At 46.7% G+C, this 20,094-nt stretch overlaps 1 protein-coding gene across 1 annotated transcript in view; it reads left to right on the plus strand.

Moving 5' to 3' along the window:
- Positions 1–20,094, plus strand: part of LOC115406390 (GDNF family receptor alpha-4-like) — a 54,622-nt gene that overhangs the window by 25,378 nt on the left and 9,150 nt on the right. The window contains exon 8 of the mRNA XM_030116391.1: positions 6,300–6,463. Within this exon, the coding sequence (XP_029972251.1) occupies positions 6,300–6,463 (164 nt within the window). The remainder of the gene's footprint in view (positions 1–6,299; positions 6,464–20,094) is intronic.

The following is a 20,094-nucleotide window of genomic DNA, read 5'->3' on the forward strand; positions in this document are numbered from 1 at the left end:
TTGTTTGGAAAAAAAACTAAACTGGTATCAGAGCGTTTTTTTCTGGTTTTTCCTGAAAGCTTTGTTTCAGTGTTTGAACATTTACTTTATAATTTAAGTTGGAACATTTCCACCGACTGCAGGGTCTGTCATCAATAAGTGTGATTAGTGAGAATGTCGTCGGGACGTGATTTGACATTTCTGGTTTTGTCTATTTCTCAGATTCATGTTGAAATTGATTTAAGTTCTAAAACCTTGTTTTGATTTGTGATTTAAGATTAAAAACTTTAAGCTGAACTTTCATGGAGGAACTTGACACCAGTTATTAATTAGTAATTTTATTTATTTCACTCTTTAAAAGAAATGAAAAGGAACAGAAAGAAGTGAGACTTACGTCTGCTGCTATCAACATAAAATAGGTCAAGGTCAAGGTCAAGGTCAAGGTTTATTTCTATAGCACATTAAATACAGAAAACTCTGCCCAAAGTGCTGCACATGTTGATAACACCATAAAGAAAAAAACAATAGAAAAATACAAAAGTTTAAAAACAATAACTTACAAAAATGTCCAGCTCAGCCTGTGTTGAACGCCAGAGCAAATAAATGTGATTTTAACAAAGACTTAAAACACTCAACAGATGAAGCAGAACGAATGTTCAGAGGGAGCTCATTCCAGAGTTTAGGACCAGCGACCGCAAACGCCCTGTCACCTCTGGTTTTCAGTCTCGATCGGGGACAGGTTAAGAGCAGCTGGTCACATGACCGCAGGGCTCTTACAGGAGCGTACAATCACAACATTTCAGACAAATATTCGGGGGCCAGACCATTCAAAGATTTAAATACAAGCAGTAAAATTTTAAATTGAATTCTAAAAGACACAGGGAGCCAATGAAGTGACTGAAGTGCAGGAGTAACATGATCGAAGCGCCTTCTCCCTGTGAGGAGGCGAGCAGCGGCATTCTGTACCAGCTGTAGGCCACGAATGGATGAAGCGTCCAGACCATAATATAGGGAATTACAATAATCCAGACGTGCCGTAATGAATGTGTGAATTAATTTTTCCAACTGGTCAGAGGGCAAGTAGGATTTCACTTTGGCGATCAGTCGCAGCTGGAAGAAGCTCGCTTTCACCACAGCACTGATTTGCTTCTCTAGTTTAAAAGAACTGTCGATGATGACGTCGAGGTTCTTTACACAAAAACTGTGAGGAACTCCGAGGTCAAAGGCAGGAACAGGTTCACCAAACACAATTACTTCAGTTTTGTTCTCATTTAGGTTCAGAAAATTAAATTTCAGCCAGTCTTTCACTTCCTTCAGGCAATTTTGAAGAGACTGGAAAGACCCACTTTCAGATGTGAGTGGCATGTAGATCTGTATATCGTCAGCGAAACAATGAAAGGAAATTTGATGTTTTCTAAAAATTGAGCCAAGTGGCAACAAATATAAAGAAAACAGAGTCGGACCCAGTATAGAGCCCTGGGGAACTCCACACGTAAGCCTAGCTTTAGCTGATGAAAAAGAGCCGACATTTACAGAGAACTGTCTCCCAGTAAGATATGACCTGAACCATTCCAAAGCAGTGCCTTTTATTCCAACACATGATTCCAGCCGCAGTAATAAAATCTCGTGGTCCACGGTATCAAAGGCTGCAGTGAGATCTAAAAGCACCAGGACAGCTGGCTGACCAGAGTCCATTGTTAAAAGCAGATCATTAAAAATTTTTATCAATGCCGTTTCTGTGCTGTGGCATGATTTAAAACCAGATTGAAATTTTTCTGCAATTTTGTTTAAATTCAAGTGACACTGCAGCTGAGAAAGTACAGTTTTTTCTAAAACCTTCGACAGAAAGGGCAACTTCGAGATTGGCCTGTAGTTAGACAACACTGAAGGATCCAAGCTGTGCTTTTTTAGGAGAGGCTGAACGACAGCATGTTTAAAACCGTCAGGAACACAGCCTGAGCTCAATGAGGTATTTATCAGCTTCAGGATGAAGGGTCCGATCACATCAAAAACAGATTTTAAAAGTTTTGGGGGGAGACTGTCAAGTGGACAGTCAGATGGTTTTAGGCTTTGGACCACTTGAGAGAGTTCCGACAAAAACACAGGCTCAAAAAGACTGAGAGCCACAGAATCAAGGGAACACCCAGTATCTAAACCAGAACCGGCAGCAGCACATTGAGACCTGATATTTACAATTTTTTCAGTAAAAAAGGAGCAAAACTTTTCACACAGCGTGGTGCTTGGAACGATACCATTAGAAGCAACAGGGTTGACCAGCCTATTCAAAACATTAAATAGGACCTGTGGCCTGTGACTATTGTTGGAAATAAGATTACACATGTATTCCGACTTTGCAGCTTTAACAGCTCGCTGATATTCCGAAAGACAGTTCCTGAGCATTTCCAAGGAAATGTGCAGCCTGTCTTTTTTCCACTTTCTCTCAGCTTGACGGCAGTTGCGTCGGAGTGCACGAGTAGTGACATTAAGCCAGGGTTCCCCGGCCGGCTTTGGCCGTCTGGCTTTTAAGGGAGCAACAAGATCAAGGATCCCAGTGCAGGTAACATCAAACAAATTCATAAGCTCATCCATTGAACGGCCCACGTTTAGGAGTTCAGCCTCCTGAGCAATAAAAGCAGTAGAAATAAATGGAAAATAGTGGAGCAGGATTACTATTGCAACAACACATCACCAGTAGGGTAAAACTAACCTGTCTCACGACGGTCTAAATAGAAAATAAATGTCAGTTTGTCAAGATTTGTTAACCAGTAACATTTCACAAAACATTTACAAAATCAAATGCAACCATTTCACAAAAAGAAAATACAAAAAAACGACCATTTCACAAAATATTTCCCAAAAAAAAAAAAAAAAAAGATCATTATAATTTTTCACCATACTTTCCGGCAGAGTCGTTCCCTCCCAATAACTGAAGATGTGACCGGACTGAGACCTCTTCATTTCTCTGTAAAATCTGTGTTGTGGTGCTTCTTTCCTTCAGTTTGGTTCTTGCCTCCGGTACTTTGAAAACTTCAGTTCCTCTTAATCGATATTGACTGTCTCGCTTTGCAAATCTATTCTGTAAGTTATATGGTAATATTTTCCGGTGAGCTTAAGGTTTAGTTCTACCAATTCCTTGAGTTTTAAGGATTTTGAGTTTATAAATACTGGATTCGTGTGGTCTCTGTAACCACTTCCATTCACCACACAAATCACTCGTTTCTGTAAAAGGAAGAGTGGTTCAATGTAGGTCTGACAAGCATTTCCCCAGACTTCAACACCGTAGGTCTGATATGGTATGATCATTGAATTGTAAAACGGAAACAAAGAATTCTTGTGAAGTGACTCTTTCAATTTATACTTAACGGCGATGGTTTGAGAGATCTTAGTTTTAACGTGCTCTGTATGGGATTTCCATGTTAGTTGTTCATCCAGCAACACACCGACGTACCTAATTTCTTTTGTTCTTTCAATCTCTATAACTTCCACTGTCAGTGTTGTGTCGACATCTTTCCTTCTGCAAACTAAAAATAATATATTTGGTTTTACTGATATTCAGAGATAATTTGTTAGCGTTGAACCATTTTATAACATTCTCAAAATCTTTTTCCACAATTTGTAATACTTCATTTATATTGTCACCAGCATAGTACAACGTGGTATCGTCCACAAACAAGATGCATTTCAATAAGTCGGAAACAGTTTCAATGTCGTTCATATAGAGAAGAAAAAGTATTGGTCCAAGGACGGATCCTTGAGGAACCCCACAAGTTACGTAACGATTTTTAGATTTTATGTTATTAATTTGAACAAATTGTTTTCTATCTTTTAGGTAACTTTTGACCTATTTATGAGCGACACCTCTTATACCGTACTTCTGTAATTTATGCAGTAATATGTCATGATCTAGAGTATCAAATGCTTTTTGAAGATCCACGAAGACACTTACTAAAACACGGTTCTTGTCCATTGCATTTGTAATTTCTTCTGCCAGTTCCATAATTGCTGTGGCGGTTGAGTGATTAGTCTGAAATCCATATTGATTGTTACTTAAAATTTTGTCTATCAGTAAATTTATTTAATCTGATCACAAATTATTTTTCTAACACTTTAGAGAGCTGAGGAAGTAACGATATGGGTCTGTAATTGGAGACATCATTTTTATTTCCTTTTTTGAAAAGTGGAATTACTTTGGCTATTTTCATACTCTGGAAATGTTCCTGTGGTAAATGACAAGTTACAGATGCATTCAAAGGGTTCTATCACAACATATGTTATTTGTTTTATCAGTGACATGTTCATGTCTGTGTAGTCATTGGAATTTTTTATTTGGAAATTTGCGAACAATACTGAATATTTCACTTGCTTGTACAGGCTCAAGAAAGATGCTACGTTCATTATTTTGTATTTTTCCACCAGCTGTGATTTTTTCCTATATCCACAAAGTAATTATTAAATTCCTCTACAATGTCCTTTTTTTCGGGCCTTGCACGACCGAGCTCCTTCTTATATTCGCGACCTGCTCCAGCCTGACTCCCCTGTGAGGTTTTAAGGTCTGCGGACCAGAATCTCTTAAAGGTGCCGCGTACCCGGTTCAGGACCAGAGGAGCCCGATCCTTCCAGGCCGGTGCTCCCAGGCTCTGGAACGACCTCCCGCTCTCTCTCCGCTCAGCTGTGTCTGTTGACACTTTTAAGACACAACTTAAAACCTTCCTGTTTTCTCAAGCATTTGCTTAGTTTTTTGGGCCTGTTTGATCTCATTTTTTTGTGTTATTTATTTGTGTGTATTTAATTGTTGTCTTATTTATATATGCTGTGAAGCACTTTGTGGCTTCTTTGTCTGTGAAAGGTGCTATATAAATCTTTACTTACTTTTTCAAAAATATCTATTTTGTTTTTGGTTATATAGTTTGGAATTATGGGTTTAACCTTGCCTTTGTGCAAGACTGTGTTGATTACACCCCATGTGCTTTTTGAGAATTTGAGTGTATTGTAGTGACGGAGAACATGGAGAACAAGGTGGAGAACCGGGTGGAGGTCAGGAGAACAGGGTGGAGGTCAGGAGAACCGGGTGGAGGTCAGAAGAACAGGGTGGAGGTCAGGAGAACAGGGTGGAGGTCAGGAGAACAGGGTGGAGGTCAGGAGAACCGGGTGGAGGTCAGGAGAACAGGGTGGAGGTCAGGAGAACAGGGTGGAGGTCAGGTGTGGAACCCTGCAGCTCCTCAGCTGAATCGTCTGAAAGGCCTCAGATTCTCCTTCGTCCAGACTTTGAGGGGTTTTCATTCATTCATGCATTCATTCATTCATTCTGAGCGGCAGCAGCTTGGTCCTCTCAGGTTCCTCCAGGTGGAACCGAAGCGTCCGTCAGGCTCTGGTTCTTCTGTTCGGCCTCAGTTCAGAGGACGTCCAGTCTCTGCTCTCGCAGCTCTCCTGTGTTTTCAGTTAGCAGCGATTCGGCGCCGCAGACGACTGAAGCCTTTTCTTTCTGCGGCGTTTCAGACTTCGTCCCCGGCAGCAGCGACTCGCCGTGCGTCGGCCGGTCGTTTCTTCCGTCAGAACGGAAACAGGATGTTCAGATGGAGGGAAGGGAGCCGCCATCGTCCAGGGAGGGTCTCTGTTCCTGGAGCCGAGGACGGACGGCCGTCTGCTCAGGAGCGTTAACGGGGAGCCTGCTGTCTGTTTGCAGATCGGTCCGTTCGGCAGGCTGATGACTCGCAGTGAGGCTGACCGCCGTGTGATTACAATCCCCCAGCGTCTCATTATGAAGCCACCAATCACAGCCGCTGGCAGGAGGACACTGAGGGAGGACGAGTCTCGTTCAGTCCCACCAACTTCCTGTTCAGCCTGGAGACGCTGGAGGCCAGTCGCTGCTCTGAAGAGAGTCTAAAATAAAACCGTTAAATCATTATTACAGCCGTTCAGAGCGGCGCTGGGTTGTGAGGATTATCTGCAGAGTGAGAGTTCATCTCCATCACCACGTCTGAGAGGCGACAGAACAGAGAGGAGCTGCTGTGGATCTGAAAGAAACATGGAGGCCTCAGCTGCTTTCGATTCGGGCCGAGAGAAAGAGCACTGTTACCTGGAAGAACACAACCACTGATCACAATCAACTGCATGTATTGATATGAGTGTTCTTTAACGACTGGTGCTGGAGGTAATGTTAGCGCTGGTATTCAGTTCAGTATTAGTATTATCGGCATCATCAGTGACGGATCAGGTGTTGGTAATATTAGTGTTGGTCTTGATCTCAGCGTTTGCTTTAGAAGACGTGAAGAAAATATGTGAACAGAGCGAAACTCTCCTCTGGGCCTCCTGTCCTCCAGAAAACGCCATCTTGGCTTTCGGGAACGGATCTGATGTGAAAACCGGCCAGCCTGGAATTCCAAGTCCAGCAGCAGACAGCCTGAGTCCCAACCTGGCAACCACCGGCCCGGGCGTCTCCATGGAAACGGAGCAGAGCATCCTGCGAGCACAGATACCCACTCAGGTGAGAGAGAGAGAGAGGACTCTAAATTCACTCCTCACTGTTTGATGAGAGCTGATTGGTCGACGCCTCAGGAACCGTTCTGTTCTGCTGGATCATTAGGAACCCGTTCAAGATCTGCTCTCTGAACAAGATCAAACATCCAGATTATCGAGCATCTTCCTCCCCTGAGCAGAGAGAATGGGTCGTGTGTCATTAATTTATCCCAAACAAAGATTTTTTTTTATTTTGAAGCTTATTTTTGTCTGAGATGTTAAAACATTAATGATGTTAAGTAAATTTCTTAAAACTCTGATTTATTTAGTTCTTCTGGTACTTTCTGAAGCTCCCACTCAGCAGATAACTTCCTGGAGAATCTGCCAGCAGTCATGAATAAAGCTCACAGGCTGAATGTAGAACGAGGCCACTGACTCGACTCCTCAGGGGCTGCAGAGCGGAGCCAGAAACCCAAATCTCAGCTTCTTACTTTATTTTTAGCCTCCAGGTCTGCGAGCGGCTCGCCCTGCTTACTGATCTGCTGAGACGTCCTGCTGGTCTGGGGTCAGCTCCCCAGACCAGCAGGACCCGACCCCAGACCAGCAGGACCCGACCCCAGACCAGCAGGACCCGACCCCAGACCAGCAGGACCAGACCCCAGACCAGCAGGATCTGACCCCAGACCAGCAGGATCCGACCCCAGACCAGCAGGATCCGACCCCAGACCAGCAGGACCAGACCCCAGACCAGCAGGACCCGACCCCAGACCAGCAGGATCCGATCCCAGACCAGCAGGACCAGACCCCAGACCAGCAGGACCCGACCCCAGACCAGCAGGATCCGATCCCAGACCAGCAGGACCAGACCCCAGACCAGCAGGATCCGACCCCAGACCAGCAGGACCCGACCCCAGACCAGCAGGACCCGACCCCAGACCAGCAGGATCTGACCCCAGACCAGCAGGATCTGACCCCAGACCAGCAGGATCTGACCCCAGACCAGCAGGACCCGACCCCAGACCAGCAGGATCCGACCCCAGACCAGCAGGATCTGACCCCAGACCAGCAGGACCCGACCCCAGACCAGCAGGACCCGACCCCAGACCAGCAGGATCCGACCCCAGACCAGCAGGACCAGACCCCAGACCAGCAGGACCCGACCCCAGACCAGCAGGACCCGACCCCAGACCAGCAGGATCCGATCCCAGACCAGCAGGACCAGACCCCAGACCAGCAGGACCAGACCGCAGACCAGCAGGATCCGACCCCAGACCAGCAGGACCCGGACCCGACCCCAGACCAGCAGGACCCGACCCCAGACCAGCAGGATCCGACCCCAGACCAGCAGGACCAGACCCCAGACTAGCAGGATCTGACCCCAGACCAGCAGGACCAGACCCCAGACCAGCAGGATCTGACCCCAGACCAGCAGGACCAGACCCCAGACTAGCAGGATCTGACCCCAGACCAGCAGGATCTGACCCCAGACTAGCAGGATCCGACCCCAGACCAGCAGAATCTGACCCCAGACCAGCAGGACCCGACCCCAGACCAGCAGGACCCGACCCCAGACCAGCAGGACCCGACCCCAGACCAGCAGGATCTGACCCCAGACCAGCAGGACCCGACCCCAGACCAGCAGGATCTGACCCCAGACCAGCAGGACCAGACCCCAGACCAGCAGGATCCGACCCCAGACCAGCAGGATCTGACCCCAGACCAGCAGGACCCGACCCCAGACCAGCAGGACCCTCCTGGCCCGTCTTGGAGCTCTGACCTCTCCCTGCAGAGGAGGAAGCCTCCGGCAGCGATCCGTCTGTGTGGAGATTGCATGTTCTCTCTCTGCACATCTGGAGAGCTGGAGGGTCTGACTGGGAGGAAGAGCTGGTGAGGAAGGAAACGTGTCGCGCTGTGAAATCCAAGCTGGCTGACCAGTCCCTGAACGCCTCACGGGCCAAACCTGACCCAGTCTGCGGTGAAACACGTCTAACCAGCGTGTGTGTGTGTGTGTGTGTCTGTCTGTGTGTGTGTGTCTGTCTGTGTGTGTGTGTGTGTGTGTGTGTGTGTGTGTGTGTTCTTCCAGACCAATGAGAACGACAGACTGTGGGGCGGTGAGGGAGACTCCACTCCGTCCTCTCCGGGTCTTTCGGACGGCGGCGTCCCGCCGGCCCGGCCCTCCTTCCTCCTCCTCCTCCTGGTCCCGGTGGGCCTCGGCCGGCTGCCGTAGGAGGGCGGGGCCTGCAGACTGGAGCTGGGGGGGCGCCGCCCCTCACCCCGTCACCACAGCCACGCCTGAAAATCTCTTTCGGTGAATCATGACTCGGCGCTGCAGCCTTCCGGGAGGAGGGGCCGCCAAACCAAGAAGCACACGCCATTTCCTGCTACACACACACACACACACACACACACACACACACACACACACACACACAGCCAATCACTTCAGGAGATTAAACAGTGAAAGGACACTGTGGAGGGAAAAGCAGGAAAAATCCCCCAAAATGTATAAAAGAGATTTTTTCTTCTTCAGTTTTGTTTTTGCCTTTGAACATTCCTCAATGTTGAAGAAATCTATTCCATGTGGACGTTCCTGTGCGGCGGGGGAGGGGTTTTAGGGGTTTTCTCGCCGCTCCTCTCCTCGGATCAGGGTCTGTCTGGGATCAGGGATCAGGGATCCGTTCCGTCCCGATCCGGCCTCTTCACCGCGAGTCTGACTGTCGTCGTGTTTTTCAGTTGCTGCTGTGAAGAGTTCAGACTCAAACCGCCGTCCGTCACATTGACTGGAAGAGGACGCTTCATGTTTCCATTCATTCATTCATCCGTTCATTCAGCTTTAAGTGTTTGGTTCTGGAGACTCCTTCAGTTCCTCGTCACAACTGTACAAAGAAAAAAAAATCTATTGTGAGTTTGATGAAAGTCGTGGCAGATGGAGAACAGCTTTCTATTTTCTAAATGTGTGTGAAGAGTCTTATATCTGTCAACGTGTGTGTGAGGGGCGAGAGGGGCGTGGCTGACTCCGCCCACTGCGGAGCGACTGCAGCTCCTCCACCCTCTGAAGCGACGGTCAGGCGTGTTGTTGGCGAACGGCGGCGAGTTCGGCAGGTTTGTGACGCCGATCCGAACACCCATACAGCGTGTCTCACACACACACACACACACACACGAGTTGGACCTAATAAAGAAACACGGCTTCGGCTCCAGACGGAGGGTTTTCGTCTTTATTCCTTCAGGAGTTGATCATGAAGTCGCTCAGTCTCCGGTTCCAGCAGGACGTTCCGTACGTGGCTCCACCCAGTCCGGAAACAACGCCGGCCACGCCAAGATCAAGGCTGTCCGCCCAAAAATGTGTTTTCCTGAATAACTGGAAATGCGTTGGTTTTAAGCCTCAAATGTTTTGAAGTTGAATATGAAGTTGGGTCTTGTGAATACTTTCTTGATCTTTTAGGGTTCTTGAGACGCAGCATATCGATACTTGCAGGAGTAACACGGATTGTTCAGTGAGAGGGTTCAGTAGGGGGCGCCGCTGTGCAACCCAGCGGGAGGCACATCATCAGTAAGGTCAGTCTGCAGTAAGACCATCGATGAGGGAAAATTTGAAAAAAAAAAAGTTTTTTACAATTTTGACTGAAATTTGGTGGTAAGGCTGCAGTAAGACCGTCCAGTGAAAATTTTAGTATATATATATATATATTTTTTTTTTTTTTTAATTTCCACTTCATTCAAGATGTACAGCTACAGTAACACCATCAGTGAGTGAAAAAATGAAAAAAAAAGTTTGATCATTTTCACTTTATTTTGGAGGTGAGGCTGAAGTAAGACCATCCATGAGTGAAAATAAAAAAAGGTTTGATAATGTTCACTTTATTTTGGAGACAAGTCCATCCATGAGTGAAAATTAAAAAAAAAAAAAAAGTTTGACCATTTTCACTTTATTTCGGAGGTAAGGTAAGACCTTCCACAAGTAAAAAATCGAAAACAAAAAAAGTTTGATCATTGTGACATTATTTTCAATCAATCAATCAATGTATTTTTGTATTGCCCAGAATCACAACAGCAGCTGCCTCAGAGGCTTCAGGCTTTACATTGATTGGTAAAAACAATTTGGAAGTGAGGCTTTGGTAAGACCATCCATGAGTGAAGATTGATTTTTTTTTTTTTTATACTATTCACTTTGTTTTGGCGGTAAGGCTACAGTAAGACCATCCACGAAAAAAAATGAAACTTTTTTAAAATATATTTTACTTTGTTTTGGCGGTAAGGCTACAGTAAGACCATCCATGAGTGAAAATTGAAAAAAAAAAAAGACTGATCATTTTTCACTTTATTTTGGAGGCAAGGCTATAGTAAGATCATCCATTAGAAAAAAACTGAAAAAATAAATTTTTTTGATAATTTTCACTTTATTTTGGAGGTAACGCTGTAGTAAGACCATCCAAGAGTAGAAATTGATGTGTATATATACATACATACATATATAGATATATATATATATATACATACATATATATATATATATATGTATGTATGTATATATATATATATATATATATTTCACTTTGGTAAGACCATCCATGAGTGAAAATTGAAAAAGGAAACAAGTGTGATAATTTTCACTTTATTTTGGAGGTGAGGCTTTGGTAAGACCTTCCATGGGAAAAATAGAAATTTTTTTTTCATAATTTTCACTTTATGTTGGAGGTAAGGGCTGAAGTGGTTTAATATCAGCTGAACGGAGCTGGTTCTGGTTTATGAAACTCTCCGGTGCTTCTCTTCCTCCGTCTATTAAAAGCTTTATTGATTCCTTTGTCTTCGGGCTCTTTAATGTCCGTTTCATTACAGACTCTGGAAGCAGATGAAGTAAAAGAATCCTGCTGTTTAGAAATAACGGCGTTTCTGCAGAGGAACCAGACGGAACTCATTCCAGCAGAAACTCTTTTCCAGTTTGCATTTCAGGACGTTTTCCTCCAGAACGATGAAATGAGTTCTGAGGACTGATGAGTTTCTGCCGTCTGGATGTAAGCAGCTTCAGAAAAGCAGAGCAAACTTTCTGTCCTGAGCGTCCCTCACTTCTGACCCGGGGAGAGGGCTTTTTCTTTTTTTTGATCTGCTGCTTGGTTTTGGGATTGAACCCTTCATGGACTCGTTTTCCACTTCACTCTCCCTGAAAGCTCCATCAGGAGAGGAGAAGCGGCGTCTTCCTCACATCCAGTCTGTTCCTGAGCTCTCTGACCAGATCGGACTCAAACATCCAGCCGTCATTAAAACACACCTTCAGCTCAGTAACAACAGAGAACACCGACCCAGTTCTCTGTTCATAATGTTTAGAGTGTATCGTCCCAGGAGACTCTGGACCTGGACCAGGACCAGGACCAGGACCACAACTGTCCCGTCCAGTAACCAGGTCAGCTCCTGGTCCAGTAACCAGGTTCGCTGCCAGCAGAGTCAGAACCCTGGAAGAGGTTCTCTGTCGGTCTCCTTTAGAACGGCGGCTTCGGCGCTCAGCTGCTGCGACGCTGTGCTGTCCTGCTCAGTTTCAGAACCCAAACGCAACGCGAGGCGTTCGCGGTCCCGGACGGCGGCTCGTCAGAATCACTCTCACTGCATCCTGCTGAAATGCAGCCGGCGGAGGGAGGCGGATCAGCAGCACCACAGAGACCCTGGGAGCCGGGAGCGGCTCAGCCGGGTTCTCCAGCTTCCACAGGGAGAACAGCAGTTCTCCTCATGAATTCCTTCAGGATCCGCTCTGAAGGAGTCCCAGACTGGGACGGCGGGATTTCAGGGTCCGGGTGACTTAATGGAGCAGAACCCAGAAAAGAACCTCCACAGCAATCCAGCACCGGGCCTCTGGGGGGTTTATAGCACACACTTTAAAAGTGTGTGTTCAGAACTAAATGTTACATTTAACTTCAGTTTGTCCTCCACTGAAAGTGCTGGTTCTCTTCTTCCTTGGTTTAAAAGCAACCTGGAGGTTTTTCATTGATATCTGCTGGAGGATGTTTAGGAAAACTTCTTTGAGGAGTGAATGAAAGTCAGACTTTCTGGATTTCTGGTAAATTTGTTCATAAAGATCCTCGTGCGGCGCTCGCTGTACACGTTCTTCATCGATTTACTGTGGAGCTGAAGGGTTGGGCTTTGATTCAGGTTTTCTGAAGAACAAACAGAACAGATCCACTTCTGCTGCAAGCGGCTCGTTTCCAAGGCTGAGAGACGTTCAAGGCTCCATCAGCAGGACTCAGACACAGACATGATGATGACATCATGATGACATCATGGTGACCTCATGCTGATGTAACCCTTATGCCATCCAGCTCGTTATAATAAGGAAGTAATTTATCAATGCGTGCACGTGACTTCCTCCCCACATAAACACTCTGGTAAAAGAGACATTCCGATGTAGAAAACTGTGTCGAGGAGCCGATATGATTCCCACAAAAGTTCAAACAAAAAGTTCTCCCAGAATTTAAAATGAGTAAATAGATCTAAATAACTCAGGTAATCCTGCTTGTATGAAGAAATGAAAACCTGCAGTGAAGCAGTTTCAGGCTTCAGACTCTTTGTATTAAAGTAACGTTCAAATCAACACAAAATGTTGAGTTTAAAACAAAATATTGCAGCACAGAATTAAATCCATGTTTCATCAAGTTCGGTTTCGTTTTTTAAAATGCCCTCTCAGGGTTATTGGCACTTGCTCAAATAAATGACGGCGCGTTGGAGCTCAGATCCAGAGGAGAGTGTGGGAAGCCTGATCCTACCAGTCTGTCGGGAAAACCTCCTCCTGGGTGGAACGGAGCAACGCCGCAGGTGAGTCCCTCCTCCCTGGTCCTCCACCAGGTGAGTCCCTGCTCCTCCACCAGGTGAGTCCCTCCTCCCTGCTCCTCCATCAGGTGACTCCCTGGTCCTCCACCAGGTGAGTCCCTCCTCCCTGCTCCTCCACCAGGTGAGTCCCTGCTCCTCCACCAGGTGAGTCCCTCCTCCCTGGTCCTCCACCAGGTGAGTCCCTCCTCCCTGGTCCTCCACCAGGTGAGTCCCTGCTCCTCCACCAGGTGAGTCCAGGCTCTCAGCCAGCCACACGTCTCTCAGCTCTGCTCGGCAGAACGAGGCGACCAGCCCGTCGTAGTGGCGTTAGCATCCGGCTAGCTTAGCCCAGCTGACTTCCTCTCGGTGCGGTTTGTGGCTGAACTCCTCAGCAGCTCGCAGGAAGCCAGGAGTCACGGTCCAGGCCATCAGGGAACCGGACTCTGCTCACTTTGGCCTGTTGCCGTCCTTCACAGGTCTCCACGTGCTGCAGCAGGAGACGCCCAGAGGCGCTGACTCCACACGGTTCTCATGGACCAGTAACACTCCCGGTCTAAACCCCCCCCTCATCAAACATCACACACGTAACTAAATACTAAATAGATTCAGCCCCGAACAAAACTATAACCTTCTTAACATTTTCACTTCTTTTAACGCAATGCAAAATCCACATTTCAACAAAACTCATGAAATAATGTTGTTCTTATCTGTCTTAGTCCTATAATGAAACCAAAAAAAAAAAAAAACACACACACACACATCAGTGTATCATTATTAATTCTTTTAACATCTCAGTAAACCAAATAGACTCCTTTAGAAAAATCAAATTACCGTATTGGCCCGAATATAAGACGACTCTGATTATAAGACGACTCCGATTTTTCAAAAATCATTTTGGGAAAATAAAAATAAGTTGAAGACAATAAGGTTATTCATAAGACAACTTTTTATTGTACAATGATTTAAACTCAAAAACTCACAACAGAGAAAACATTTCACGGGATTTAAGTCGGGCTGTCAAATGATTACAATTTTTAATCCGATTAATCACAGCTTACAAATTAATCAATCATGAAGATGAGCTGACTTCATGATAACACTGGCGATGGATGAAAAAATAAAGTCGAAATGAGCGATTTTGCAGAGATGATGTCCCGCGCTGACGCTCCCTTGCCGTGGACCCGCTGGATCTAAATAACTTCTGAAGGATTCCGAGCTGCACCATGTTTGTCTGAGTGAGTATATGAGCATGACACACACCTTTAATAAGGTCCAGGTGTCAAATAACCGGAGTTGCCCTTTAATGATGTAAATAACTTTATAAGCATCAAATTCAATTTCATGAATCTATTCAACTTTATGAATAGGGCTGGATACAGTTTAACGGTACCTCAGTGGTACCGACCGAAAAACTTTGGTATATACTGGTACTGAACAAGAGACGCGCGTTCGGTTTCGGTTCTTAAAGTGGCTGCGCGGTCAATAAACATGCGCGGAAACGATCGTTCAGTTCTTCTCTTTTACTGAAAAAACGATCATTGAACATGTCACCACGTCTTGCCGTGAACACTCTGTAACAGCATGCAGAGAGCCTCTGGCTGTGTTCGAAACCGCATACTGTCTACTACATCCTTACATACTCATACTATCCATCCTGCATCCTGCTTACTCAGTCCATCAAACAGTATGCGAAGCGTTTACACTACAGCATACTACATAGTAACCCACAATGCATTGCACTTCTTCCAAGAGCAGAAATCGATCTGCTAAAGCTGATTTCACTTTAGCTCTAAACTCGTCAAATGTATAACTTCATCGAGATTTTTTTTAAAATTAGGCGACAAAGTGGTGGTTTACAGTCCGAGTGTGTCGTTTATTTGACCGAATACCAGCCGTTTAGGATTTTGTTCGGACGAATTCGGCGAAATTCAAGCCAGCCGCAGTGAGCAACGCACTTCCGGTTATTTTCACCAAAATAAGCCACCCCTTTCCCTTTCTCATGCAAAAAACCTCAGTGATAAATCTGTGCTTTTACTTTGAAAACAAGAAGGCAACCTTTCAGCAATATATCTCGCTTAACATCGCCGTTTGGACCGGTGTCCCGTTAACGGACGACTTACTATGCCAATTATGATGCTTTACCGACGGAGAGTTTTTTCGGCTCTTCAACAAAGATCGGCTCGCCGTCTTCGGTACATCATGGTCGCTTTCAGCATGGACTTGTTCTCAGATGTAAGGTTTTTTTTTTGTTGTTTTTTTTTTTTTACTATTTTTAATCATTGTCAATCCAATCAAAAATCTCGTAACATAACATACCTACGAGCACAAACAATGGAGGGAAGATTAAATCTAGAACCATACTCAGCTTGCTAAATGTACATCATGAAGAAACGGTCATTGTGAACTGAATAAAGTTTATTCAAATGTCCGTCGCGTTGCATCTTGGGCAATTTCAGTATGAGTAGTGAACACACGATGTATACTCAACATTTCTGGCAAATGCAGTATGCATCCGGGAACTTCTCGCATACTCAAAATCGCATACTGCCAGTGTAAACACACTGCATACTCAATAAGTTAGTATGAGTAGTACGTAAGTATGCGGTTTCGAACACAGCCTCAGAGAGCCTGCAGCCCGTCTTCCTCTGTGGTGTCTGTGTAAAATAAGGTTGAACATGCAAACAGCACACCTAGTGGCATGAAGTGCAAATGCAGTCATGGCGTCGTCTGTGCGCCGTGAAGGCAGGTACCGAAAAAGTACCGTTCAGGAACCGGTACCGTACGTGCGGTATCGAAAAAGTACTTGTACCTGAAAAATACATAGCGGGACCCAGCCCTATTCATGAACATTAATAATTCAGCCTCCTGGATGCTGGGTTCAGTCTGGCCTGTAGAGAACAGTTCTTCAGAGAGAGAGCAGCAGGTTTCAGCTGCTCTGAGCTTTTATTACTTTCTCCTGAAGGCTGTAAAACTGAAACAAACCAGATAAACACAGAAGTGAACATAAACACAAGATGTACCACAACATACATCACTGTCCAGAAACTAAACCAGTCAGCATTTAAAATCAGAGCCGCTAGCTCAATGCTAACTATTAATGGAAACGCCATTGACATGCTAACAGAATTAGCATCTGCATTGAAACGTCAAAACAAACTGACAAACTCACAAGTGTAATTTTCACCTCTATCCTGAACATCAGCTAAGTATACTCGAGTACTTACAGGGAGGTATTCTTGATGCTGTTTGAAATGAACCTTAGAAAAACCCCCAGCAGCCACACTGCTCAGTCTTCTTCTCTCACTGCTGCAGGCTGACACTCTGTCCAGCTCACTAGCTCCCCCTAACGGGGGGCGGAGCCACTGCATGAAGCAGAGGCAGGACAGCTCCCCGGGACTCTGGCTCCATCCAGTCCTCCATCCAGTCCTCCATCCAGTCCTCCATCCAGTCCTCCATCCAGTCCTCCATCCAGTCCTCCATTATAGAACGACGACATTTTTGAGAATACCATTTCTGGAAAAAAATATCGTCTTATATTCAGGCCAATACGGTACTACACTGACATCATGTCAATATCATGCTGACCTCACGATGACATCATAATGACCTCATGTCAACATCATGCTGACCCAAAGGATGACCTCTTGCTGACCTCTTGCTGACCCTGCTCTGCAGTGACTGGCCACCAGGGGGCGTCTGCAGGCCGGGGGCCTCAGCTGCTGCTCTACGTTCCTCCTCCTGGTCTGGAGTCCAGCTCCAGCCCCGCTGCTGCCTGTGTTCATGTTTTCATCGCTGATGAATCTGTTATTGTTCAGCGCTGAGCTGTAGCTTCCTTTTCAGCAATATTCATGAGAATCCCCCCGACCAGCGGCGCCGGTTCCGTCGGATAAGGCAGACTCCCACACAGCACCCAGCAGGAGGACATTCACTCTTCATCACTCAGTGTTCCACATGGACTGAGCTGTCTGGAGCTCCTCTTCCTCCTGAAGGTGGGTGAGGGGATGAATCACAGTCACAGCTTCTGTCTCAGCCGGTTGCTGATTAGAGACACTCATCTGCCGTCAGGAATATTCATGGAAAGTGACGGTGGAGCCAAACGGAGCTGCTGCTGCAGGTGAAGAAGAGGAGAGGAGCTGCTGTGCCGTCAGAAACCTTCTCATCAGGATTCAGAGCGTCCTGGACTACAGATGCAGGAGCACATTGTGTGGAGGCTGTCAGATTAACTCCTACTAAACACCGGCTGCTTCCAGCTTTGCATGCAGACCAGTGTTTCCTGAAGCCCTGCTTCACTGCTGCCGCTCCTCCACTCCACTGCTGCTGAGTGGCAGAATGATTTCAGCTCCCTGGACTCGGTTCATGCTGCTGCTCAGCTGCTTTCTGCCATGAATTCAATTCAAATCCACATTTATCCAACAGAAACACACTGTCGAGAGCGGAAACTAAAACACGCCAAAAGATGGAGGACAGTGAGAGGAAGTGTCTGAAAGGAGGAAGTGAAGCGGGAGGAGGGGTTCGGCGACGCCCACCCCCACCCGGCCCTCCTCAGAGCCTGTTGGGTCCTGATGGGTCCTGATGGGTCCTGATGGGTCCTGATGGGGGGTCTGCACCGCGTCGCTCACACAGGGAAGTTTTCTTTTGTTCTTTTTTGTAAAATCGGTCTATTAATCGGTCATTTAATTTTTGCCAGAATGGAACGACGTCCATGTTGGTCGGAGTCAGTCTGAGTTCATGCTGAAGAGGAAAGATGTCCTTCAGCTCTGCTCTGGTCTGGTCTGACCCCCTGATCCCACAGCACTGATCCCACCTGCGGTGCGCTGCTGTGCGTTCACGTCCGTTTGTGTGTGCGCATGTCAACGCCCACTGCACGTTCTCCTGCGCTCCGCTCCGTCACAGAGCTCCAAAAACATTGTGAAGCGCATGCGCGAGATGTTCAAGGTCCCGCGTTAACTCCATTACCCTTTCACAATAAAATGAGCACACGAACGTACTGCATTAAGAGGACAAACATTACCATGGAAAACAAACCATATGCTATTTTGTTGACTCCACAAATGTATTCAAATATCGAAATATGCACATTTTCAGTTTTTTGGATATTTGTAATGAGCTTTATTTCAAATGCATATATAAAACAATATTGTTACAAATAGGTGTATAACTACATGACTAACCATATCTTGTATCCTGGCACAATATAAGTACTAAAGATTATACAAAGATACTTCAGTGAACGTCTCTGACAATGACCAAAAATGGAGACGTTTCTAATTATTTAATTTTGAAAACACGGAAGTTGTTTCAGTTGTCTTTCCTGTTTGGAGCTATCCGAACAGCGGGGCTTGACGCGCTCGTGTGCGGACGCGGCAAAAAATAGTTGGGACGCGTATTTTATCCCGGACGCTGCTGAGCGCGCCGCTCCAGTCGGTGACGCACGCGAGTGAACGCTGGATGTGGAACTGCTCCCGACCACTACAATGACAACCTATTTGCTGCGTCCATCGCAAATGTTGATGCTGAAGAGGAGAGAGGAGGTCCGGCTGTCCTGCTGCTGCTGTCCGTGGTGCTGAAGAGGAGAGAGGAGGTCCGGCTGTCCTGCTGCTGCTGTCCGTGGTGCTGACCGTCCACACTCCGGCTCTTCTCTCTGGTTTCCATGGTTTCCCACGTTGAGTCAAACTGCTGCTCTTCAGCACCACAGCGACGCTTCCACCTGCAGCAGCAACAAGATTCACCACATTTTACTGAAATCCCGTGAGGACGTTCAAGTGTTTCTAAGCTCATGTAACCGGATGGAAAACGACACGTTGTTGACAGGAAACACCACCAGAGGGCGCCTGTTTTCAGAGTCATCCCTGCGATAACGCCACAGTTTGGGGCTGGAACCACAGAGCGCCTCTGAGGAAGTTCTGACCTTCCTGAGAGCAACAGGCCCATTTGGACCGGCTGTTTCCTCCGGTGGCTGCAGCGCGACGTGTGACGGTCTGATGGACGTTCCTGCTGCTGAAGCTGCTCACAGCCGCCAGGCTACAGTCACACCTGCTGGTCGAACGGCGAGTTGTGAAAGCTCACGGCGCCGGTGTGTGTCGTCAGATTAAAGCTCCACACAGAATTAATCCCTGTTAGAGACTCTGTTTGCTGTTTTATGTTGTTTTGTTTTGTTTTTTGTGAATCTTTTCAGGCTCAGTCAGAGTTTTGTACCAATGTAGTTTTATTTTGAAGAGACTGACAGCGCAGTGAGACGCAGCAGGAAGCAAGTCGGTTCTGAAATTTTCTTTTGTTTTTTTTAATTATTGTGTCGAATGAGAAACCTTCAATTAATTTTGTCCAAACTAAAGAAGCCAGAACTCGGTGTGTCCTGTGCAGCCTGCGCTGAGGACTGTGGGAAAATCGTGTTCCGTTATGTAAACTGCCTTTAAAGAAGAGTGAGTCAGCCTTGAGTTATGTCTCACCCTCCACTTCTAATGTTGAATCTTCACATATTTCAGCGAGTGTCGTCCAAACTGCTGCTACCAACTGTCGGCCGCTCCATAAAAACCCGACCTGAGCAGGTAATGAGTGAGCGGCGGCGGCGGCGGCAGAGCTGCAGTCAGGAGACAGGAGACAACAGCTGTGATCAACCAATCAACGGGCTCCATCGGCATCTGGACCAAGAGGAGAGCCGCCATCGCAGAGCGGGAGCAGCAGCCGGTAACCATGCGTCACGGCGAGCGGCGCCGAGACGGAGGACGGCGAGGGTCTGAGGACAGCTCCGCCTGGACCGGCGTCCAGGACTGGAGGGGAGCTGGTTCTGACAGAGAAGGATCCAGAACGGCAGGCAGAGAAGCTGCTGGCGGAACAGAGGAACGGCGGAACCGAGCGGCGGCGTTT

This window comes from Salarias fasciatus, chromosome 19 (assembly GCF_902148845.1).
Source record: "Salarias fasciatus chromosome 19, fSalaFa1.1, whole genome shotgun sequence".
NCBI lineage: Eukaryota > Metazoa > Chordata > Actinopteri > Blenniiformes > Blenniidae > Salarias > Salarias fasciatus.